At 45.9% G+C, this 25,233-nt stretch overlaps 1 protein-coding gene across 1 annotated transcript in view; it reads left to right on the top strand.

The window, feature by feature from the left end:
• The window catches only part of LOC106612922 (forkhead box protein N1), a 36,381-nt gene extending 14,889 nt beyond the window's left edge, over positions 1–21,492 (top strand). Inside the window, exons 6-9 of the mRNA XM_045687092.1 lie at positions 17,423–17,519; positions 19,129–19,336; positions 19,707–20,171; positions 20,583–21,492. Of these exons, the coding sequence (XP_045543048.1) occupies positions 17,423–17,519; positions 19,129–19,336; positions 19,707–20,171; positions 20,583–20,908 (1,096 nt within the window). The 3' untranslated portion in view covers positions 20,909–21,492. The remainder of the gene's footprint in view (positions 1–17,422; positions 17,520–19,128; positions 19,337–19,706; positions 20,172–20,582) is intronic.
• Positions 21,493–25,233: the final 3,741 nt, after the last annotated feature.

Below are 25,233 nucleotides of genomic sequence, written 5' to 3' on the forward strand. Positions count from 1 at the left end.
GTACTAGATAAACAATAGGTAGGTAAAGAAATAAAACAACAGTAAATTGACAGGCTATATACAGTAGCGAGGCTATAAAAGTAGCGAGGCTACATACAGACACTGGTTATTCAGGCTGATTGAGGTAGTATGTACAGTGGGGAATGTACAGTGTAGGATTTTTAATGAATTTATTTGCAAATTATGGTGGAAAATAAGTATTTGGTCAATAACAAAAGTTTATCTCAATACTTTGTTATATACCCTTTGTTGGCAATGACACAGGTCAAAGGTTTTTTGTAAGTCTTCACAAGGTTTTCACACACTGTTGCTGGTATTTTGGCCCATTCCTCCATGCAGATCTCCTCTAGAGCAGTGATGTTTTGGGGCTGTCGCTGGGCAACACGGACTTTCAACTCCCTCCAAAGATTTTCTATGGGGTTGAGATCTGGAGACTGGCTAGGCCACTCCAGGACCTTGAAATGCTTCTTACGAAGCCACTCTTTCGTTGCCCGGGTGGTGTGTTTGGGATCATTGTCATGCTGAAAGACCCAGCCACGTTTCATCTTCAATGCCCTTGCTGATGGAAGGAGGTTTTCACTCAAAATCCCACGATACATGGCCCCATTCATTCTTTCCTTTACACGGATCAGTCGTCCTGGTCCCTTTGCAGAAAAACAGCCCCAAAGCATGATGTTTCCACCCCCATGCTTCACAGTAGGTATGGTGTTCTTTGGATGCAACTCAGCATGCTTTGTCCTCCAAACACGACGAGTTGAGTTTTTACCAAAAAGTTCTATTTTGGTTTCATCTGACCATATGACATTCTCCCAATCCTCTTCTGGATCATCCAAATGCTCTCTAGCAAACTTCAGACGGGCCTGGACATGTACTGGCTTAAGCAGGGGGACACGTCTGGCACTGCAGGATTTGAGTCCCTGGCGGCGTAGTGTGTTACTGATGGTAGGCTTTGTAACTTTGGTCCCAGCTCTCTGCAGGTCATTCACTAGGTCCCCCCGTGTGGTTCTGGGATTTTTGCTCACCGTTCTTGTGATCATTTTGACCCCACGGGGTGAGATCTTGCGTGGAGCCCCAGATCGAGGGAGATTATCAGTGGTCTTGTATGTCTTCCATTTCCTAATAATTGCTCCCACAGTTGATTTCTTCAAACCAAGCTGCTTACCTATTGCAGATTCAGTCTTCCCAGCCTGGTGCAGGTCTACAATTTTGTTTCTGGTGTCCTTTGACAGCTCTTTTGTCTTGGCCATAGTGGAGTTTGGAGTGTGACTGTTTGAGGTTGTGGACAGGTGTCTTTTATACTGATAACAAGTTCAAACAGGTGCCATTAATACAGGTAACGAGTGGAGGACAGAGGAGCCTCTTAAAGAAGAAGTTACAGGTCTGTGAGAGACAGAAATCTTGCTTGTTTGTAGGTGACCAAATACTTATTTTCCACCATAATTTGTAAATAAATTCATTAAAAATCCTACAATGTGATTTTCTGGATTTTTTTTTCTCATTTTGTCTGTCATTGTTGACGTGTACCTATGATGAAAATTACAGGCCTCTCTCATCTTTTTAAGTGGGAGAACTTGCACAATTGGTGGCTGACTAAAGACTTTTTTTCCCCACTGTACATGTAGATATGGTTAAAGTGACTATGCATATATGATGAACATAGAGTAGCAGTAGTGTAAAAGAGGGGTTGGCGGGTGGTGGGTGGGACTCAATGCAGATAGCCCGGTTAGCCAATGTGCAGGAGCACTGGTTGGTCGGCCCAATTGAGGTAGTATGTACATGAATGTATAGTTAAAGTGACTATGCATATATGATAAACAGAGAGTAGCAGCAGTGTAAAAAGAGGGGGCACACAATGCAAATAGTCCGGGTAGCCATTTGATTACCTGTTCAGGAGTCTTATGGCTTGGGGGTAAAAACTGTTGAGAAGTCTTTTTGTCCTAGACTTGGCACTCCGGTGCCGCTTGCCATGCGGTAGTAGAGAGAACAGTCTATGACTGGGGTGGCTGGGGTCTTTGACAATTTTTAGGGCCTTCCTTTGACACCGCCTGGTGTAGAGGTCCTGGATGGCAGGCAGTTTAGCCCCAGTGATGTACTGGGCCGTACGCACTACCCTCTGCCTTGCGGTCAGAGGCCGAGCAATTGCCGTACCAGGCAGTGATGCAACCAGTCAGGATGCTCTCGATGTTGCAGCTGTAGAACCTTTTAAGGATCTCAGGACCCATGCCAAATCTTTTTAGTTTTCTGAGGGGGAATAGGCTTTGTCATGCCCTCTTCATGACTGTCTTGGTGTGTTTTGACCATTGTAGTTTGTTGTTGATGTGGACACCAAGGAACTTGAAGCTCTAAGCCTGCTCCACTACAGCCCTGTCGATGAGAATGGGGGCGTGCTCGGTCCTCCTTTTCCTGTAGTCCACAATCATCTCCTTAGTCTTGGTTACGTTGAAGGATAGGTTGTTATTCTGGCACCACCAGGCCAGGTCTCTGACCTCCTCCCTATAGGCTGTCTCGTCATTGTCGGTGATCAGGCCTACCACTGTTGTGTCGTCTGCAAACTTAATGATGGTGTTGGAGTCGTGCCTGGCCGTGCAGTCGTGGGTGAACAGGGAGTACAGGAGGGGACTGAGCACGCACCCCTGTGGAGCTCCAGTGTTGAGGATCAGCGTGGCAGATGTGTTGCTACCTAACATCACCACCTGGGGCGGCCCGTCAGGAAGTCCAGGATCCAGTTGCAGAGGGAGGTGTTTAGTCCCAGGATCCTTAGCTTAGTGATGAGCTTGTGTTGATTGCTGAGCTGTAGTCAATGAATAGCATTCTCATTCTCTTTTGTCCAGGTGGGAAAAGGCAGTGTGGAGTGCAATAGAGATTGCATCATCTGTGGATCTGTTTGGGCGGTATGCAAATTGGAGTGGGTCTAGGGTTACTAGGGTCTAGGGTTACTGGGATAATGGAGTTGATGTGAGCCATTACCAACCTTTCAAAGCACTTCATGGCTACGGGCGTGAGTGCTACGGGTCTGTAGTAATTTAGGCAGGTTGCCTTTGTGTTCTTGGGCACAGGGACTATGGTGGTCTGCTTGAAACATGTCGGTAATACCGACTCAATCAGCCCACACTCCACAAAATTGTTTTCCAATCAAGCGGCTCATGAGACCTTCTAGCTCTTGGGTATTCATGTCTTTGCTCAAAAATCCTTAATTAATAATAATCCACTAAGACTTGTCTTCGGGCATTCACTTCCAAGATTGAATCAGAGCATACAAAAACAATCATGCTAACTGTCCAGGCTAAAGGTGTACGGAAACGCATTTCCAGCCTGAGGTTACCTTGGGACACCACAGACAGATTTCCTGAGGTGTCATCATCAGGTGATAAATTGAATGCATACAATGTGTAACCCTCTGCAAAATCATTTCTGTCAATAGGTAAAGAGAGCTCTTTTAGATGCCTCCCGGTAGCCAGGAATAGATTGTAAAAGTCTTGCACAGATATTTTAGCGGAGTATATCAGAATGTCATCAATATACACCACTACACCCTGCCGTGCAGGTCCCTGAAAATCTCATCTACAAAGGCCTGGAAGACTGATGAAGCATTCATCAACCCGTACGGCATGACGAGGTACTCATAGTGCCCTGAGGTGGTACTAAAAGCCGTCTTCCACTCGTCTCCCTCCTGGATACGCACCAGGTTGTAAGCGCTCCTGAGATCCAATTTTGTGAAGAAGCGCGCACCATGCATTGACTCTATTGCACTGGCTAAGAGAGGTAGCGGGTAACTGTACCTCACTGTGATCTGGTTGGCGGGCTCTGGCGGCTCCGGACAGGCGGGCGGCTCTGGCGGCTCCTGACTGGCGGGCGGCTCTGGCGGCTCCGGACTAACGGGCGGCTCTGGCGGCTCCGGACAGGTGGGCGGCTCTGGCGGCTCCGGACAGGCGGGCGGCTCTGGCGGCTCCGGACAGGCGGGCGGCTCTGGTGGCTCCTGACTGGCGGGAGGCTCTGGCGGCTCCTGACTGGCGGGCGGCTCTGGCGGCTCCGGACTGGCGGGTGGCTCTGGCTGCGCCCGGCTGGCGGGCGTCCCTGGCGGCTCCGGCGGCACTGACCCAGGATTCACCAGGCAGAGGAGACATGCAAGAGGCCTGGCCCTAGGCACAGGCACAGGACTCACCGGGCTGGCGGGCGGCTCTGACTGCTCCGGACAGGTGGGCGGTTCTGGCGGCTCCGGACAGGCGGGCGGCTCTGGCGGCTCCGGACAGGCGGGCGGCTCTGGCGGCTCCGGGCAGGCAGGCGGCTCTGGCGGCTCCGGGCAGGCGGGTGGCTCTGGCGGCTCTGGACAGGCGGGCGGCTCTGGCGGCTCCGGACTGGCGGGCAGCTCTGGCGGCTCTGGACTGGCGAGACCCACTGGAGGCCTAGTCCTAGGAGGCGGCACAGGACGGACCAGGATGGGGAGACCCACTGGAGGCCTGGTCCGTGGAGGAGGCACAGGCTTGACCAGGATGGGGAGACCCACTGGAGGCCTAGTCCTGGGAGGTGGCACAGGACGGACCAGGATAGGGAGACCCACTGGAGGCCTGGTCCGTGGAGGCGGCACAGGAGAGACCAGGATGGGCAGACCCACTGGAGGCCTGGTCCGTGGAGGCGGCACAGGAGAGACCAGGATGGGGAGACCCACTGGAGGCCTGGTCCGTGGAGGAGGCACAGGCTTAACCAGGATGGGGAGACCCACTGGAGGCCTGGTCCGTGGAGGCGACACAGGAGAGACCAGGATGGGGAGACCCACTGGAGGCCTGGTCCGTGGAGCAGGCACAGGACTGACCAGGATGGGGAGACCCACTGGAGGCCTGGTCCGTGGAAGCGGCACAGGATAGACCGAGTCCTGAAGACGCACTGGAGGTCTAGAGCGCACGGCCTGCACAACCCATCCTGGCTCGATGCCCAATCTCCCCCTGTAGATGTTTGGAGCTGCGATGTAATGCACCGGGCTCTCCACGCGTACTGGGGACACCGTGCGCTTTGGTCCGTTTTTGGTGGGTAATTCTGTAACGGCTGTCGGGAGAGAGAGTAGACCAAGGCGCAGCGGCGTTAGTGTTCATCATGATATTAATTTAATAAAGAACACTACACAAAACAAAACGAGAAAACTGACAGCCAAACAGTCCTGTCAGGTGCAAAACACTCAACAGAAACAATTACCCACAAAACCCAAAGGAAAAACATGCTCCTTATGTGTGACTCCCAATCAGCAACAACGAACTTCAGCTGTGCCTGATTGGGAGCCACACACGGCCCAAAACAAAGAAATACAAAAAACCTAGAAAACGAACATAGAACGCCCACCCAATGTAACACCCTGGCCTAACCAAAATAAAGAACAAAACCCCCTCTCTATGGCCAGGGCGTTACAAATACTAATAATATATTAGATATGTAGAGAGGTTTTGGTGGGTCTAAAGTGGAGTTTTACAATCGTTTTACCATAAGTAAATTCGATGTTTTCGTTCTGATCTGTTTTAAGCTCAACCAGAATGTTTCCAATATATTTCTTGCTTACAGGTACATAGTGTGGCTTGTCATAGTTAACAGTGACTACATCACCATCCTTTCCCTCTATATGAACTGTTCTCAGGAGGGGCACATAACTTTCTCCTACCCTTTGATAGGATATGATGTTGGTATACACAAATATGTTGTAAAACCCTGCATGTATATCCACAGGGAATGGAAATAATTTATCTCTCACATACGTCCATTTACTGGAACTCATCCCCAACATGTAGGCTAAATTACCACTGGTCTTTACACCCCCATCAGCATCCCCTGAGATTTGTACACATTTATGAATAGGGTTGTAGTTCAAGAGTATTTCCATATTGTTCAGGGTTTTGAGTTTGTTCAACTCTGAGATGATCCTCTCTACAGTTCTATAGAACCCTTTTTTAATCTTTATAAGTTTTGGGGATTCCGATATCCTTTTGCAATACAAATCCCAGTCCTTATCTTTGATATTATACCAACTATGGGGGTATGTAATCTCGCTGAGACCTACTTCCCAGGCCTCTGATAACTCTATAGGCTTTGGAAAATTGGTTGTATAATTCGAACTTTGGTTATTCATATATATATATGTGCAGGCGCATTACTGGGGAGAGTCAGGTAGAATCCATTGTGCTCCATGATGCACTCCTGTGTACACTCAAATGATGGTGTTTTTATCATGCATGAGGGTTTAAGTTAGCCCCTGCTGCCTCCACCACATCGTGCTCTAATACCCAACTGTTGAACTTTTGGGGCCAGTTTTTCCAACGGACCAACACCCATTTTTTACCCTTTTCTCTCTTTTGATCCAGAATCTCCTCCACGTGAAAGACTTTGTCTTTACCCATCTGTACCTTCTGTAGTTCCTTCTCATAAAAGGAACCCTCTATAAGCTCCCCATCATAATCTTTTAACTTGTAGACAGGGGGTATACGTGGTAGACATTCGGTAACTGTGAACAACTCATCGCTGTAACCTTGCTCATATTTTTTGTCAAAAACACCCCTCAACTTGGATATATGTACCAAGTCCCCCACTATGAATTTAAAATTAAAAAAAATCTTACGGCGAAGGGGGAACAAACCATACAGATTTTTAAAAACTTGAAAAGAGTTTTCAGAAGAGACCTCGGAGGGCTTCATCCGTATACTTGTATGGTAGCTGGAGTTGTAACGCTTTACTAAATCTTGAACTATATCCACATATCTATGGCTGTTGTGAGCCGTAAAGTATTTCCACATCCTCTCCTTCAAAGTTCTGTTAAAGCGTTCAACAACTGAAGCTTTCAAATCAGAACCTTTAGCAAAATGTACGCTATTGTGCTTCTTCATGAGTTTCTGAAAAGTACTATTAAAAAATTATTTACCGCCGTCAGTCTGCACTTTCTTGGGTGCTCCTCCTTCCTTCAAGATAGAGTCAAAGGCCCGGGTCATCGCTGCCCCACTCTTATTTTTTAAGACCCTTACACATGCTATTTTAGAGAAAATATCTATAACCGTTAGCATGTAGCATGTAGCGATTTCCATCATTTTTATCTGCAAGGGCCTGCATGTCACATAGATCCGCCTGAAACTGGGACAAGGGATGAGTGGAAAAAACTATATTTCGTGGAAATTGTTTTGGCACAGGTTTATGCAGTGTATGCCTCCTGCTCTGCTAGCCATTCATTCACTTGAGCAACGCCTGACCGGCTACCTGTTTCTTCAGCTATAGCTCTCTGGAACCTCTCCTTCCCCCATAAGACCCTGGGTTAGAGGGGGTATAATAAATATTTTTCAACATCTACTCCGCCATCCTTCTTGCCTCTCTGATGTACAATAACATTAATGAGCCCCTTTCAAATAACGAGAACATTTCATTTTTATTTTTCATTTTTATTTTTGCAAACATGAAGTATTACGTATACAGACAATTCAGGATACTTAGCAGGATATTAGTACCCGTTTTCTCAACGACCCAAGCATGCAACACCTTGTATACTTGGTTTACATTTACAGGCTTGTATCGCTGAATTTTTAAAACACACACATCCGTTATATAAGTATATAAACAACAAATATGATACATCTTAGAATTAAATGGTGTTTCAAACAAATAAACTAAAACCTTAGACAAGGGTGTTTCTAGTTCTTCAGAATCATCCACTAAACGGGATACCAGTTGTGTCCATTCTAGACTCTCCCCCCGTATGTCTTACATGGTTCATGATTTGCTCCATTTTTAGCACACGCTCTGCATTAACCCATGTATTGTGGGTTGTGTAGAACGATACATTGTTCACTTTATTTTCAATAATTTGCTGCATAACATTTGTAAGTTCTCTCAAAATGAAAAATGTATTTATTCTCTCTAACATCATATGCATATAGTCACCCATTGCTTTACATCTAAATAAAAAATAATCCACCCACTTTCCCTCCATCAAAATACATACAAATTGAATCCCAAACGTTACTAATAAACTTTTCCAAACAAGTCAAACAACGTTTATAATCAAACCTTAGGTACCCTAATACGTAAATAAACCATAAAATTTAAGACGGAGAATCATTATTGTCTTTACCGGAGAAAAATACCAAAGAACGCACTCTGATTCACGAGCTTGGAAACACTACAGCCAAAATGGAAGCAACCTAGAAAAACTACAATTTCTGGCAAATTTTTTCAAAAACCAGCCTGAAACTCTTTCTAAAGACTGTTGACATCTAGTGGAAGCCCTAGGAACTGCAATCTGGGAGGACTTCGCCTTATAATAAAAGTGACAGCCATTGAAAGTAGTGGTAGGCTGATGTTTTTTTTTACAGTGCCTTGCGAAAGTATTCGGCCCCCTTGAACTTTTCGACCTTTTGCCACATTTCAGGTTTCAAACATAAAGATATAAAACTGTAATTTTTTGTGAAGAATCAACAACAAGTGGGACACAATCATGAAGTGGAACGAAATTTATTGGATATTTCAAACTTTTTTAACAAATAAAAAACGGAAAAATTGGCCGTGCAAAATTATTCAGCCCCCTTAAGTTAATACTTTGTAGCGCCACCTTTTGCTGCGATTACAGCTGTAAGTCGCTTGGGGTATGTCTCTATCAGTTTTGCACATCGAGAGACTGAAATTTTTGCCCATTCCTCCTTGCAAAACAGCTCAAGCTCAGTGAGGTTGGATGGAGAGCGTTTGTGAACAGCAGTTTTCAGTTCTTTCCACAGATTCTCGATTGGATTCAGGTCTGGACTTTGACTTGGCCATTCTAACACCTGGATATGTTTATTTGTGAACCATTTCATTGTAGATTTTGCTTTATGTTTTGGATCATTGTCTTGTTGGAAGACAAATCTCCGTCCCAGTCTCAGGTCTTTTGCAGACTCCATCAGGTTTTCTTCCAGAATGGTCCTGTATTTGGCTCCATCCATCTTCCCATCAATTTTAACCATCTTCCCTGCCCCTGCTGAAGAAAAGCAGGCCCAAACCATGATGCTGCCACCACCATGTTTGACAGTGGGGATGGTGTGTTCAGGGTGATGAGCTGTGTTGCTTTTACGCCAAACATAACGTTTTGCATTGTTGCCAAAAAGTTTGATTTTGGTTTCATCTGACCAGAGCACCTTCTTCCACATGTTTGGTGTGTCTCCCAGGTGGCTAGTGGCAAACTTTAAACGACACTTTTTATGGATATCTTTAAGAAATGGCTTTCTTCTTGCCACTCTTCCATAAAGGCCAGATTTGTGCAGTATACGACTGATTGTTGTCCTATGGATAGAGTCTCCCACCTCAGCTGTAGATCTCTGCAGTTCATCCAGAGTGATCATGGGCCTCTTGGCTGCATCTCTGATCAGTCTTCTCTTTGTATGAGCTGAAAGTTTCGAGGGACGGCCGGGTCTTCGTAGATTTGCAATGGTCTGATACTCCTTCCATTTCAATATTATCGCTTGCACAGTGCTCCTTGGGATGTTTAAAGCTTGGGAAATCTTTTTGTATCCAAATCCAGCTTTAAACTTCTCCACAACAGTATCTCGGACCTGCCTGGTGTGTTCCTTGTTCTTCATGATGCTCTCTGCGCTTTAAACGGACCTCTGAGACTGTCACAGAGCAGGTGCATTTATACGGAGACTTGATTATACACAGGTGGATTCTATTTATCATCATTAGTCATTTAGGTCAACATTGGATCATTCAGAGATCCTCACTGAACTTCTGGAGAGAGTTTGCTGCACTGAAAGTAAAGGGGCTGAATCATTTTGCACGGACAATTTTTCAGTTTTTTATTTGTTAAAAAAGTTTGAAATATCCAATAAATTTCGTTCCACTTCATAATTGTGTCCCACTTGTTGTTGATTCTTCACAAAAAATTACAGTTTTATATCTTTATGTTTGAAGCCTGAAATGTGGCAAAAGGTCGAAAAGTTCAAGGGGGCCGAATACTTTCGCAAGGCACTGTATGTTTGTCCTCGGTGTTTCGCCTGCCATATCAGTTCTGTTATACTCACAGACATGATTGTAACAGTTTTAGAAACTTTAGAGTGGTTTCTATTCAATTCTACCAATTATATGCATATCCTAGCTTCTGGGCCTGAGTAACAGGCAGTTTACTTTGGGCACGCTTTTCATCCGGACGTGAAAATACTGCCCCCTACCCAAGAGAGGTTAACACAGTATCCAAAGATGGGCCAGATGTATACAGAATGGTGTCATTTGCGTAGAGGCGGATCAGAGAATCGCCAGCAGCAAGAGTGACATCATTGATGTATACAGAGAAGAGAGTCGGCCTGAGAATTGAACCCTGTGGCACCCCCATAGAGACTGCCAGAGGTCCGGACAACAGGCCCTCTAATTTGACACACTGAACTCTATCAGATAAGTAGTTGGTGAACCAGGAGAGGCAGTCATTTGAGAAACCAAGGCTGTTGAGTCTGCCGATAAGAATGTGGTGATTCAAATCAAATCAAATGTATTTATATAGCCCTTCTTACATCAGCTGATATCTCAAAGTGCTGTACAGAAACCCAGCCTATAACCCCAAACAGCAAGCAATGCAGGTGTAGAAGCGCGGTGGCTAGGAAAAACTCCCTAGAAAGGCCAAAACCTAGGAAGAAACCTAGAGATGAACCAGGCTATGAGGGGTGGCCAGTCCTCTTCTGGCTGTGCCGGGTGGAGATTATAACAGAACATGGCCAAGATGTTCAAATGTTCATAAATGACCAGCATGGTCAAATAATAATAATCACAGTTGTCGAGGGTGCAACAAGTCAGCACCTCAAGAGTAAATGTCAGTTGGCTTTTCATAGCCGATCATTGTTCGTATCTCTACCGCTCCTGCTGTCTCTAGAGAGTTGAAAACAGCAGGTCTGGGACAGGTAGCACGTCCGGTGAACAGGTCAGGGTTCCATAGCCGCAGGCAGAACAGTTGAAACTGGAGCAGCAGCATGGCCAGGTGGACTGGGGACAGCAAGGAGTCATCATGTCAGGTAGTCCTGAGGCATGGTCCTAGGGCTCAGATCCTCCGAGAGAGAGAAAGAAAGAAAGAAAGAAAGAGTGAATTAGAGAGAGCATACTTAAATTCACACACGACACCGGATAAGACAGGAGAAATACTCCAGATATAACAGACTGACCCTAGCCCCCCGACACATAAACTACTGCAGCATAAATACTGGAGGCTGAGACAGGAGGGGTCAGGAGACACTGTGGCCCCATCTGACGATACCCCCGGACAGGGCCAAACAGGAAGGATATAACCCCACCCACTTTGCCAAAGCACAGCCCCCACACCACTAAAGGGATCACTTCAACCACCAACTTACCATCCTGAGACAAGGCCGAGTATAGCCCACAAAGATCTCCGCCACGGCACAACCCAAGGGGGGGCGCCAACCCAGACAGGAAGACCACGTCAGTGACTCAACCCACTCAAGTGACGCACCCCTCCTATAATAGGGTAGAGGCAGAGAATCCCAGTGGAGAGAGGGGAACCGGCCAGGCAGAGACAGCAAGGGCGGTTCGTTGCTCCAGAGCCTTTCCGTTCACCTTCACACTCCTGGGCCAGACTACACTCAATCATAGGACCCACTGAAGAGATGAGTCTTCAGTAAAGACTTAAAGGTTGAGACCGAGTCTGCATCTCTCACATGGGTAGGCAGACCATTCCATAAAAATGGAGCTCTATTGACAGAGTCGAAAGCCTTGGCCAGGTCGATGAATACGGCGACACAGTAATGTCTCTTATCGATGGCGGTTATGATATCGTTTAGGACCTTGAGCGTAGCTGAGGTGCACACATGACCAGCTCTGAAACCAGATTGCATAGTGGAGAAGGTACAGTGGGATTCTAAATGGTCGGTAATCTGTTTGTTAACTTGGCTTTCGAAGACCTTAGAAAGGCAGGGTAGGATAGATATACAGTGAGGGAAAAAGGTATTTGATCCCCTGCTGATTTTGTACATTTGCCCACTGTCAAAGAAATGATCAGTCTATAATTTGAATGGTAGGTTTATTTAAACAGTGACAGACAGAATAACAACAAAAAAATCTGGAAAAACACATGTCAAAAATGTTATAAATTGATTTGCATTTTAATGAGGGAAATAAGTATTTGACCCCCTCTCAATCAGAAAGATTTCTGGCTCCCAGGTGTCTTTTATACAGGTAATGAGCTGAGATTAGGAGCACACTCTTAAAGGGAGTGCTCCTAATCTCAGCTTGTTACCTGTATAAAAGACACCTGTCCACAGAAGCAATCAATCAATCAGATTCCAAACTCTCCACCATGGCCAAGACCAAAGAGCTCTCCAAGGATGTCAGGGACAAGATTGTAGACCTACACAAGGCTGGAATGGGCTACAAGACCATCGCCAAGCAGCTTGGTGAGAAGGTGACAACAGTTGGTGCGATTATTCGCAAATAGATGAAACACAAAAGAACTGTCAATCTCCCCCGGCCTGGGGCTCCATGCAAGATCTCACCTCGTGGAGTTGCAATGATCATGAGAATGGTGAGGAATCAGCCCAGAACTACACGGGAGGATCTTGTCAATGATTTCAAGGCAGCTGGGACCATAGTCACCAAGAAAACAATTGGTAACACACTACGCCGTGAAGGACTGAAATCCTGCAGCACCCACAAGGTCCCCCTGCTCAAGAAAGCACATATACATGCCCGTCTGAAGTTTGACAATGAACATCTGAATGATTCAGAGGACAACTGGGTGAAAGTGTTGTGGTCAGATGAGACCAAAATGGAGCTCTTTGGCATCAACTCAACACGCCGTGTTTGGAGGAGGAGGAATGCTGCCTATGACCCCAAGAACACCATCCCCACCGTCAAACATGGAGGTGGAAACATTATGCTTTGGGGGACAGGACAACTTCACCGCATCAAAGGGACGATGGACGGGGCCATGTACCGTCAAATCTTGGGTGAGAACCTCCTTCCCTCAGCCAGGGCATTGAAAATGGGTCGTGGATGGGTATTCCAGCATGACAATGACCCAAAACACACAGCCAAGGCAACAAAGGAGTGGCTCAAGAAGAAGCACATTAAGGTCCTGGAGTGGCCTAGCCAGTCTCCAGACCTTAATCCCATAGGAAATCTGTGGAGGGAGCTGAAGGTTCGAGTTGCCAAACGTCAGCCTCGAAACCTTAATGACTTGGAGAAGATCTGCAAAGAGGAGTGGGACAAAATCCTTCCTGAGATGTGTGCAAACCTGGTGGCCAACTATAAGAAACGTCTGACCTCTGTGATTGCCAACAAGGGTTTTGCCACCAAGTACTAAGTCATGTTTTGCAGAGGGGTCAAATACTTATTTCCCTCATTAAAATGCAAATCATTTTATAGCATTTTTTATATGCGTTTCTCTGGATTTTTTGTTGTTGTTATTCTGTCTCTCACAGTTCAAATAAACCTACCATTAAAATTATAGACTGATCATTTCTTTGTCAGTGGGCAAATGTACAGAATCAGCAGGGGATCAAATACTTTTCCCCCTCACTGTAGGTCTGTAGCAGTTTGGGTCTAGAGTGTCTCCCGCTTTGAAGAGGGGGATGATCGCGGCAGCTTTCCATTCTTTGGGAATCTCAGACGATACGAAAGAGAGGTTGAACAGGGTAGTAATAGGGGTTGCAACAATTTCGGCAGATAATTTTTGAATGAGAGGGTCCAGATAGTCTAGCCCAGCTGATTTGTAGGGGTCTAGATTTTGCAGCTCTTTCAGAACATCAGCTATCTGGATTTGGGTGAAGGAGAAATGGGTGAGGCTTGGGCGAGTTGCTGTGGGGGGTGCAGGGCAGTTGACCGGGGTAGGGGTAGGGGTAGCCAGGTGGAAAGCATGGCCAGCCGTAGAAAAATGCTTATTGAAATTCTCAATTATAGTGGATTTATCGGTGGTGACAATGTTTCCCAGTGTTGTGGGCAGCTGGGAAGAGGTGCTCTTATTCTCCTTTGACTTTACAGTGTCCCAGAACCTTTTTGAGTTTGTGTTACAGGATGCAAATTTCTGTTTGAAAAAGCTAGCCGTAGCTTTCCTAACTGCCTGTGTATATTGGTTACTAACTTCCCTGAAAAGTTGCATATCGCGAGGGCTATTCGATGCTAATGCAGTACGTCACAGGATGTTTTTGTGCTGGTCGAGGGCAGTCAGGTCTGGAGTGAAGGGCTATATCTGTTCCTGGTTCTACATTTTTTGAATGGGGCATGCTTATTTAAGATGGTGAGGAAGGCACTTTTAAAGAATAACCAGGCATCCTCAATATCCTTCCAGGATACCCGGGCCAAGTCGATTAGAAAGGCCTGCTCGCGGACGTGTTTTAGGGAGCGTTTGACAGTGATGAGGGGTGGTCGTTTGACCACAGACCCATTACAGTTGCAGGCAATGAGGCAGTGATCGCTGAGATCTTGGTTGAAAACAGCAGAGGTGTTCACATATGGTGTCCAGGCCACAGGTGGGGGCAGAGGGTGGTCTATAGCAAGCGGCAACGGTGAGAGACTTGTTTCTGGAAAGGTGGATTTTTAAAAGTAGAAGCTCGAATTGTTTGGGTACAGACCTGGATAGTAAGGCAGAACTCTGCAGGCTATCTCTGCAGTAGATTGCAACTCTGCCCCCTTTGGCAGTTCTATCTTGTCGGAAAATGTTATAGTTAGGGATGGAAATGTCTGGGTTTTTGGTGGTCTTCCTAAGCCAGGATTCAGACACGGCTAGGACATCCGGGTTGGCAGAGTGTGCTAAAGCAGTGAATAAAACAAACTTCTAATGTTAACATGCATGAAACCAAGGCTTTTACGGTTACAGAAGTCAACAAATGAGAGCACCCGGGGAATAGAAGTGGAGCTAGGCACTCCTATTCACACCTGGATTAACCTCTACATCCCCAGAGGGTCAGAGGAGGAGTAGGATAAGGGTACGGCTGAAGGCTATAAGAACTGGTCATCTAGTACGTTCGGAACAGAGAGTAAAAGGAGCAGGATTCTGGGCACGATAGAATATATTCAAGGCATAATGTACAGACAAAGGTATGGTAGGATGTGAATACATTGGAGGTAAACCTAGGCGTTGTGTGATGATGAGAGAGATATTGTCTCTAGCAACATTTAAATCAGCTGATGTCACCACATGTGTGGGAGGTGGAACTAAAGGGTTGGCTAAGGTATATTGAGCAGGGCTAGAGGCTCTACAGTAAAATAAGACAATAATCCCTAACCAGGACAGTAATGGACAAGGCATATTGACATTAACGAGAGGCATGCGTAGCCGAGTAATGACAGGAGTCCAGTGAGTGGTTGGGCTGGCTGGAGACACTGCAATTCAGACAGCTAGCAGGTCGGGGCTATTAAGCTAGCAGAAGGGTGTGAGGTTAGTAAGGTGTGAGGTGTGATGTGGATGGGGGGTGTGAGGTGTGAGGTGGATGGGATGTGTGTGAGGTGTGAGGTGGATGGGGTGTGTGAGACTTGAGGTGTGAGGTGGATGGGGTGTGTGAGGTGGATGGGGTGTGTGTGAGGTGTGAGGTGGATGGGGTGTGTGAGGTGTGAGGTGGATGGGGTGTGTGTGAGGTGTGAGGTGGATGGGGTGTGTGTGAGTTGTGAGGTGGATGGGGTGTGTGGGAGGTGTGAGGTGGATGGGGTGTGTGTGAGGTGTGAGGTGGATGGGGTGTGTGTGAGGTGTGAGGTGGATGGGGTGTGTGAGGTGTGAGGTGGATGGGGGGGTGTGAGGTGTGAGGTGTGAGGTGGATGGGGGGGTGTGAGGTGTGAGGTGGATGGGGGTGTGAGGTGTGAGGTGGATGGGGGGATGTGAGGTGTGAGGTGTGAGGTGGATGGGGGGTGTGAGGTGTGAGGTGGATGGGGTGTGTGTGAGTTGTGAGGTGTGAGGTGGATGGAGGGGGTGTGAGGTGTGCGGCGTGAGGTGTGAGGTGGATGGGGGGGTGAGGTGTGAGATGGATGGGGGGATGTGAGGTGTGAGGTGTGAGGTGGATGGGGGGATGAGGTGTCCGGTTTGAGGTGTGAGTTGGATGGGGGGGTGTGAGGTGTGCGGTGAGGTGTGAGGTAGATGGAGGGTGTGTGAGGTGTGAGGTGGATGGGGTGTGTGTGAGGTGGATGGAGGGTGTGTGAGGTGTGAGGTGCATGGAGGGTGTGTGAGGTGTGAGGTGGATGGAGGGTGTGTGAGGTGTGAGGTGGATGGAGTGTGTGTGAGGTGGATGAGATGTGTGTGAGGTGTGAGGTGGATGGAGTGTGTGTGAGGTGTGAGGTGGATGGTGTGTGTGTGAGGTGGATGAGATGTGTGTGAGGTGTGAGGTGGATGGAGTGTGTGTGAGGTGTGAGGTGGATGGAGTGTGTGTGTGAGGTGGATGAGATGTGTGTGAGGTGTGAGGTGGATGGAGTGTGTGTGAGGTGGATGGGGGGTGTGAGGTGTGAGGTGGATGGGGGGGGTGAGTTGTGAGGGGTGAGGTGGATGGAGGGGGTGTGAGGTGTGAGGTGGATGGGGGGGTGTGAGGTGTGCGGCGTGAGGTGTGAGGTGGATGGGGGGATGAGGTGTCCGGTTTGAGGTGTGAGTTGGATGGGGTGGTGTGAGGTGTGAGGTGTGAGGTGGATGGAGGGTGTGTGAGGTGTGAGGTGGATGGAGTGTGTGTGAGGTGGATGAGATGTGTGTGAGGTGTGAGGTGGATGGAGTGTGTGTGAGGTGGATGAGATGTGTGTGAGGTGTGAGGTGGATGGAGTGTGTGTGAGGTGGATGGGGGGGGTGTGAGGTGTGAGGTGGATGGAGTGTGTGTGAGGTGGATGAGATGTGTGTGAGGTGTGAGGTGGATGGAGTGTGTGTGAGGTGGATGAGATGTGTGTGAGGTGGATGGAGTGTGTGTGTGAGGCAGCCCCATGCCCTAGATCTACAGTGGTTATTGTCATTTCTATCTACCATACCTATTTTCTGACTTTTTCCTCAGAGGCTGAGTTAATATGATAATAACAACTTGTTTCCTTTTAGTGTTTTGTGGATGTCAACATGGATCCTTGTCATGAAGGATGTACATTCTTAGAATCTTAGCTATCTGTCCCCATAGGAGAACCCTTTTTGGTTCCAGGTAGAACTCTCTCTACAGACGGTTCTACATGGAAGCCAAAAAGGCTCTATCTGGAATCAAAAAGGGCTCTATCTGGAACCAAAAAGGGTTTTACCTGGAACCAAAAAGGGTTTTACCTGGAACCAAAAAGGGTTTTACCTGGAAGCAAAAAGGGTTCTCCTATGGGGACAGTCGATTAACCCTTTTGGAACCATTTTTTATAAGAGTGTACTGTATATGTAATGAATAAACAACACTGTGATGTTAAATAATATAATATATGTTATAATATACAATAATAATATAATATTGACTACAACTGATTGACTACACTGACTACAATGTTTGTCTTCAATCCATAGCATTCTGATCTTCATGGCTCTGAGGAACAGTAAGACAGGGAGTCTCCCAGTTAGTGAGATCTACAGGTTCATGACTGAACACTTCCCCTACTTCAAGGTACAGCAGGAGGACGTTATGTCTTCTCACTGACCCAACAGTCATCTCTGTGTCTTCTTAACTCTTTCATTATTCTCATCCTATGTATTTTATCTGTGCAATGTCACAGGCAGAGTTGTTGTAACTATTGCTATACATCCTTGTATGAACTTTGCGTCACCTAACTTTCCAAAACGAATGAATACAAGGACACACAAGTGACATGCATTGGGCTTAACCACACTTGTAAAGTAAATACCTTGTAATTAAATGTATTTACATGTGGTTTGAAAGACTCAATCACTGAGAGATCAACGCCTGCTGATCTTCAATCCTCTCATATCTGGCGACAAGCCCTTTATAGAAGGACATGGAGAGAGAGAGAGAAACCATATATTGTCTTTAGAGCCTCCATAGTTGAATGATGAATGATACTATAATAGTGCATATAGATCCAACGGTGTGCCAAAGCAGAAGCAGCCTTTGCCGTAGACTAGCCTCGTCCCCAGCCGTTTGTTAGGTATCATCAACCCCTACCTGTTCTATAGAGAATACAGGCGTGGCCTCTAGGACCTAGTAAAAAGTAGTGCACTAGGGAACAGGGTCCTATTTGGGACCCAGCCTGTGTTTAACGAGGCTAGCCGTGGGTCAACCCGGCTGATACCCGTTAAGGCTTGATCAGTGTCTTCCCATCCATCACGGTGCTTATAGACCCAGGAAGTGGTTGTGTCTGTCTGTCTGTCTGTCTGTCTGTCTGTCTGTCTGTCTGTCTGTCTGTCTGTCTGTCTGTCTGTCTGTCTGTCTGTCTGTCTGTCTGTCTGTCTGTCTGTCTGTCTGTCTGTCTGTCTGTCTGTCTGTCGTCTGGCGTAGGAAGAGGAGGAATGTACAACGTGGCACTGCAACAGCTTTGGCTCCTCTTCAGCCGAACATTGTGTAGGACCTATGACTGAGAGACTGCCTCTTGGGTGTGTGTGTGTGTGTGTGTGTGTGCTGTGTGTGTGTGTGTGTGTGTGTGTGTGTGTGTGTGTGTGTGTGTGTGTGTGTGTGTGTGTGTGTGTGTGTGTGTGTGTGTGTGTGTGTGTGTGTGTGTGTGTGTGTGTGTGTGTGTGCGTGTATGTGTTTGTTTGTGTGTGTGTAACGTGGCACTACCCCTGCTTTGGTTCCTCTTGACTTTTGACTTGATTTTTAATTACTTTTAACCCCTATTTGGGTAAAAAGCTGAGGTTTGGGGCTGGACAGAGCTATGGATGCAAAGACTGACCATCCATGACATCACATTATATTTTAAGCTGTATATTGTTTATTTACTTTGAATGTTTACAAACAGTGGAGTAAAACAAGCGTATATGTTGGGTTCTGAACTAACTTCTAAGCTAAATTCTTCAAGGATGAGTGGGTAAATATCATTCATTGAAATGTCAAAAAATGGATGCATCAATCGCAGATAGCCCCTTTAAGAAATTCATAAATATGTTAAATATAATTCAATGCAATACCTTGATTATTTACATAGCCACAAACTATACAGTAGTATATCAAAATTGAACAATTAAAAATTGGAGGGAAAAAAGTATCCCATGGAAAATGAAAATACTGTTACTGTACATTTTTCCTCTCCTTTCTGTCTCAGACGGCTCCAGATGGATGGAAGAACTCGGTCCGCCACAACCTGTCTCTGAATAAGTGCTTTGAGAAGGTGGAGAATAAGATTGGCAACTCTTCCCGTAAGGGCTGCCTGTGGGCCCTCAACCCAGCCAAGATAGAGAAGATGCAGGAGGAGCTACACAAGTGGCGCCGCAAAGACCCCCTCACTGTCCGCAAGAGCATGGCCAGGCCAGGTAGGTGGTCTATACATCACAGACCAGGACTCCCCTTAGACCTGGGCTATGTTTTATTTGCACTTCCTCAAAGTTCAGATGCTAGTGTTTTAATGGACTGTAAGCTTGGCAATCCTCAGGTCCGTCATGGCATAAATGACACCCTAAATAAGATGGTTCTATGTTATTCAGAAAGATTCAAGTACAGCTTGTGTTGCTACAGACAGGGCATGTTACCTTGGAGACCGAGCAACACCAGCATTCTGGTGATTCTATCCACTCAGCCTTTTTGGCAGCTGTTACAGGAGATAAATGTAAGGTCATCTCAATTTACCCACAGTCTCTCTCTATCTCTCTCTCTCTCTCGCGCGCTCTCTCTCTGTTTTCTCAGAGGACCTGGATCGCCTGTTGGGGGAAAGACCAGAGAATCTGAAATCTTTACCTTTTTACCACCAGACCCCACTGGCAAGATCCACCACAAACTACAACCCTACCCCTTCCTCCTTTACTTCATCCCAGCCTCCAGAGCCCTGTCGCCCTCTCCAACGTCTCCTCTACCCCCACGTCCCCCCTTCCACCCTGACAGTCAACCAGCACCCCCGCTACATGTCCCCCACCACCCCCCACCCCTTCTCCTTCTACTCCCCCTGCGGACAGCAGCCTCCATCAGGTATCCCTCCCAATGTGGGTACCTTGGGTTCCCCCTTGGCGGGGCAGACACCCTCCAGCTGTAGCGCCACCATACAGGCAGAGTATGACGTTGGGCCCAGGAGCATGCAGGAGCTACAGCTAGAGGGAGATGCTAGTAACGATATCGACACGCTCAACCCCAGCTTGACTGACCTGCAGCTCCATGGTGAGAGAGAGAGAGAGAGAGAGAGAGAGAGAGAGAGAGAGAGACAGAGAGAGAGTGTGTAGAGAGAGAGAGAGAGAGAGAGAGAGAGAGAGAGAGAGAGAGAGAGAGAGAGAGAGAGAGACAGAGAGAGAGAGAGAGAGAGAGACAGAGAGAGAGAGAGAGAGAGAGACGAGAGAGAGTGTGTGGAGAGAGAGAGAGAGAGAGAGAGAGAGAGAGAGAGAGAGAGAGAGAGAGAGAGAGAGAGAGAGACAGAGAGAGAGTGTGTGAGAGAGAGAGAGAGAGAGAGAGAGAGAGAGAGAGAGAGAGAGAGAGAGAGAGAGAGAGAGAGAGAGAGAGAGAGAGAACCATATTCAGGAAATATTTTTATACACTCTACAACAAGATTTGCAACCCTGTTCACTCTCCTCTCAGGTTACTTGTGGGAGGAGCTGAGAGAGGACAGCCTGGCTCCTGATTCGCTGGTGGCAATCAGTCCCTCCCCGTCCCCCTCATCTTCCCAGCCAACACTCTTCCTCCTGGGGTCAAGTCTGAGGAGCACCTGTCTTGTCAATCAGACATCAGAGTTGATCTCTGTCGGGCTGGGGAAGGAAGAGGAGGAAGATGAGGAGATGGACGGAGGATGTGGAGGTCCATCAGACCTACATATTAATGGACAGTACCACACAGCCTACACAGGTGTGGAGAGTTTAGCTGGTTACCTCACTTCCATGGGGAACACCCCCATACCTTTGCTTTGAAGCCCAGGAAAAGGGCTCCCTTCGTGAAATCTCACCAAGACCTTCCCCCTGGACCTCCAGGACAACTCAAGACTGGGGTTGTGAAAGTCAAGACTTATCACAATGTAGCAATGAAACAGTGACAATATTGTGCACAGTTTGATCACAATCAAACATCATATTTTGCTTTGCTTTGAACCTGCAGAGCTCGTTGGCTCAATTTGTCTACAATTAGCCTTAATCAAATGTGTGAGTGAGTAGGGGTTTAGGTTTTATCACAGTTGCGTTAACAATATGTTTATATTCATATCATTGACTGTGGCTGGGTCAAATTCAAAACTTGACATTCATGACAATGAATGGATCCAAAAGCTCATGACACACCTGATTGTTCAGTGATTAGGAGTAGAGTGCAGTACCACCTAACTTCACACAAGATGGCAGCAGAGAGCAGTAGTGACTTATTTAATGGAACGTTAGAGTTGTTGATAGAAATACAGCATTTACATTTTACATTTCAGTCATTTAGCAGACGCTCTTATCCAGAGCGACTTACAAATTGGTGCATTCACCTTATGATATCCAGTGGAACAACCACTTTACAATAGTACATCTATATATTTTTTTGGGGGGAAGGGTAGGGGGAGGGTTAGAAGGATTACTTTATCCTATCCCAGGTATTCCTTAAAGAGGTGGGGTTTCAGGTGTCTCCGGAAGGTGGTGATTGACTCCGCTGTCCTGGCGTCGTGAGGGAGCTTGTTCCACCATTGGGGTGCCAGAGCAGCGAACAGTTTTGACTGGGCTGAGCGGGAACTGTGCTTCCACAGAGGTAGGGAGGCGAGCAGGCCAGAGGTGGATGAACGCAGTGCCCTTCTTTGGGTGTAGGGACTGATCAGAGCCTGAAGGTACGGAGGTGCCGTTCCCCTCACAGCTCCGTAGGCAAGCACCATGGTCTTGTAGCAGATGCGAGCTTCAACTGGAAGCCAGTGGAGTGTGCGGAGGAGCGGGGTGACGTGAGAGAACTTGGGAAGGTTGAACACCAGACGGGCTGCGGCGTTCTGGATAAGTTGTAGGGGTTTGATGGCACAGGCAGGGAGCTGGTGACATTTCTTCCTTATTCTACACTACAGAGAATCATATCTGTTCTACACAACACATTTCTATGTTGAACCTTTTGTGAAGTCTCATTCTCCTGAATAAGCCCCCTGGTGTGATATGTTCCCGCTTTTTCAATTTGCATTTTATTCAGTTTATGGTGACGAGATGATTCAAGCCATCTGGTTTTTAGCTCAAAGCTAATGAATGTAATTACAAAATTTGTCTTAGCATAATTTCTGATACGAAACAGGGAACATACTCACTGTTAACTCAATACATTTTCTTTCTAGAAATAGTTTTCAAAGCTTTTTAGCTAAATTACCATTGAAGATGGAAGTCAATATCAAGGCAGAGCCGGACAACTGTTCTCAGAACTTCCTCTGGTTCCTATCAGCCCTATCTAATAACTTAGCTTCCATAATTATGAAAATGAATAAGGTGACATCACCTTACCAGGAACATATTTCGAGAGTGTATTTCAGTCATAGCATGTGTGAAAAGGCCCTTTTTCTTGTATGGAATAACTGTGTATAGTAAACTTATAGCGCTGGAACTGATTGATTTATAGTGCTTGAACTGATTCATGATTTGATATTCTAGTCTAGACAATTTGTTCTGCGTCTATCTAATTTCTGTCCATCACAGATCTATCCAGACATTGTAAAATAACCTTTGTTATAATTGGCTGTTCCCACATATTGTAGCTGGTGTCATTGTTTTACCATCTTGGGTATCAAGTGAAAAAAGACCACAAGTCGCATTTCAAGACTTCCCAAAAAAAATCACATATATTTATTTCTCTGAGTGGCATTTCAACTGTCCAAACTTTACATCATTTTAATTTACAATAACCACATTTCTTATAAATACATCTGCAGATCTCTTGAGACTAAATATGTGCTGGATATCAAAATGAATATCTGGTTTTGAGTTCATATATGACTATCCTTCGCCTACTTTTAACTCATCAAAGTGGCTACTTAAAAAAATACTTTAGAAGATAAAACTATGAGTATATGGAAATAAACACGACTAGGGTTGCAAAATTCCAGTAACTTTCCTAAAATTCCCAGTTTTTCCAAAAATCCATGTTGGAAAATTCCTGGAATCAGGCTGGAATAAGAAATCCAGGAATCCTCCAAAAGGGACTTCTGAAAAACCAGGGAATTTTAGAAAAGCTAGAATTTTCCCACCCTAAATACGACACATTCACATTAAAAGAGTACCTGTCCCATTCTACGATGTAATGTACACTAATGGCATTCAACTGGTTTCTACTGGAATGGTGATCAACAAAGAACCTCATCAAACGGTACTACTGTTCCTTTCAGGGACAACGAGTCATTCAGAGCTAATGGCTATTTATTAGAAATTCAAGAAACTTTTTTGACTTTCTTTAAGAGTAAAAAAAAAGTAGCAGAACCCTAGTAGAAATATATAGGTTCTGCTTGCTCGACTAGAATACATGTTTTGATGATGTCAGAGAATTGTGTGTCGGTGTCACTTGGTAATGCAACAGACAGCTGGTCTGTCTGTCTGTCTGTCTGTCTGTCTGTCTGTCTGTCTGTCTGTCTGTCTGTCTGTCTGTCTGTCTGTCTGTCTGTCTGTCTGTCTGTCTGTACCAGTCAAAAGGTTGGACACACCTACTCCTACAAGGGTTTTTCTTAATTTTTTAATGTTCTACATTGTAGAATAATAGGGAAGACATCAAAACTATGAAATAACACATGAAATAATGTAGTAACCAAAATATATTATATATTTTTGATTCTTCAAAGTAACCACCCTTTGCCTTGATGACAAATTTGCACAGTCTTGGTATTCTGTCAACACGCTTCACCTGGAATCCTTTTCCAACAGTCTTGAAGGAGTTCCCACATATTCTGAGCACTTGTTGGCTGCTTTTCCTTCACTCTGCGGTCCAACTCATCCCAAACCATCTCAATTGGGTTGAGGTCGGGTGATTTTGGAGGCTAGGTCATCTGATGCAGCACTCCATCACTCTTCTTCTTGGTCAAATAGCCCTTACACGGCCTGGAGGTGAGTTGGCTCATTGTCCTGTTGAAAAACAAATTATAGCCCCACTAAGCGCAAACCAGATGGGATGGTGTATCGCTACAGAATGCTGTGGTAGACATGCTGGTTAAGTGTGCCTTGAATTCTAAATAAATCACTGACAGTATCACAGCAAAGCACGCCCACACCATCACACCACCTCCTCCATGCTTCATGGTGGGAACCACACATGCGGAGATCATCCATTCACCTACTCTGCGTCTCATAATGACATGGCGATTGGAACCAAAAATCTAAAATCTGGACTAATCAGACCAAAGGACAAATTTCCACCGATCTAATTTCCATTGCTCATGTTTGTTGGCCCAAGCAAGTCTCTTCTTATTATTGGTGTCCTTTAGTAGTGGTTTCTTTGCAACAATTTGACCATGAAGGCCTGATTCACACAGTCTCCTCTAAACAGTTGATGTTGAGATGTGTCCGTTACTTGAACTCTGTGAAGCATTTATTTGTGCTGCAATTTCTGAGGCTGGTAACTCTAAAGAACCCATCCTCTGCAGCAGAGGTAACTCTGAGCCTTCCTTTCCTGTGGCGGTCCTCATGAGAGCCAGTTTCATCATAGCACTTGATGGTATTTGCGCACTTGAAGAAACTTTTAAAGTTCTTGAAATGTTCTGCATTGACTGACCTTCATGTCTTAAAGTAACGATGGACTGTTGTTTTTCTTTGCTTATTTGAGCTGTTCTTGCCATAATATGGACTTGGTCTTTTACCAAATAGGGCTATCTTCTGTATACCACCCCTAACTTGTCACAACACAACTCATTGGCTCAAACGCATTAAGAAGGCAAGACATTCCAGAAATGAACTTTTAACAAGGCACACCTGTTAATTGAAATGCATTCCAGGTGACTACCTCATGAAGCTGGTTGAGAGAATGCTAAGAGTGTGCAAAGCTGTCATACTGGAAAAGGGTGGCAACTTTTTTAACACTTTTTTGGTTACTACATGATTCCATATGTGTTATTTTATAGTTTTGATATCTTCACTATTATTCTACAATGTAGAAAATAGTAAAGAAAAACCCTTGAATGAGTAGGTGTGTCCAAACTTTTGACTGGTACTGTAAATGTCAATGAGATGAAGTGCAGATAAGCAGATGCTCGTTATCTCTTTTTCTCGCTCTTTTCATTTTTTCTGTCTCTCCTTTTCTCTCTTTCCCTTTCTCTTTT

Source organism: Salmo salar, chromosome ssa09, assembly GCF_905237065.1.
Source record: "Salmo salar chromosome ssa09, Ssal_v3.1, whole genome shotgun sequence".
Taxonomy (NCBI): domain Eukaryota; kingdom Metazoa; phylum Chordata; class Actinopteri; order Salmoniformes; family Salmonidae; genus Salmo; species Salmo salar.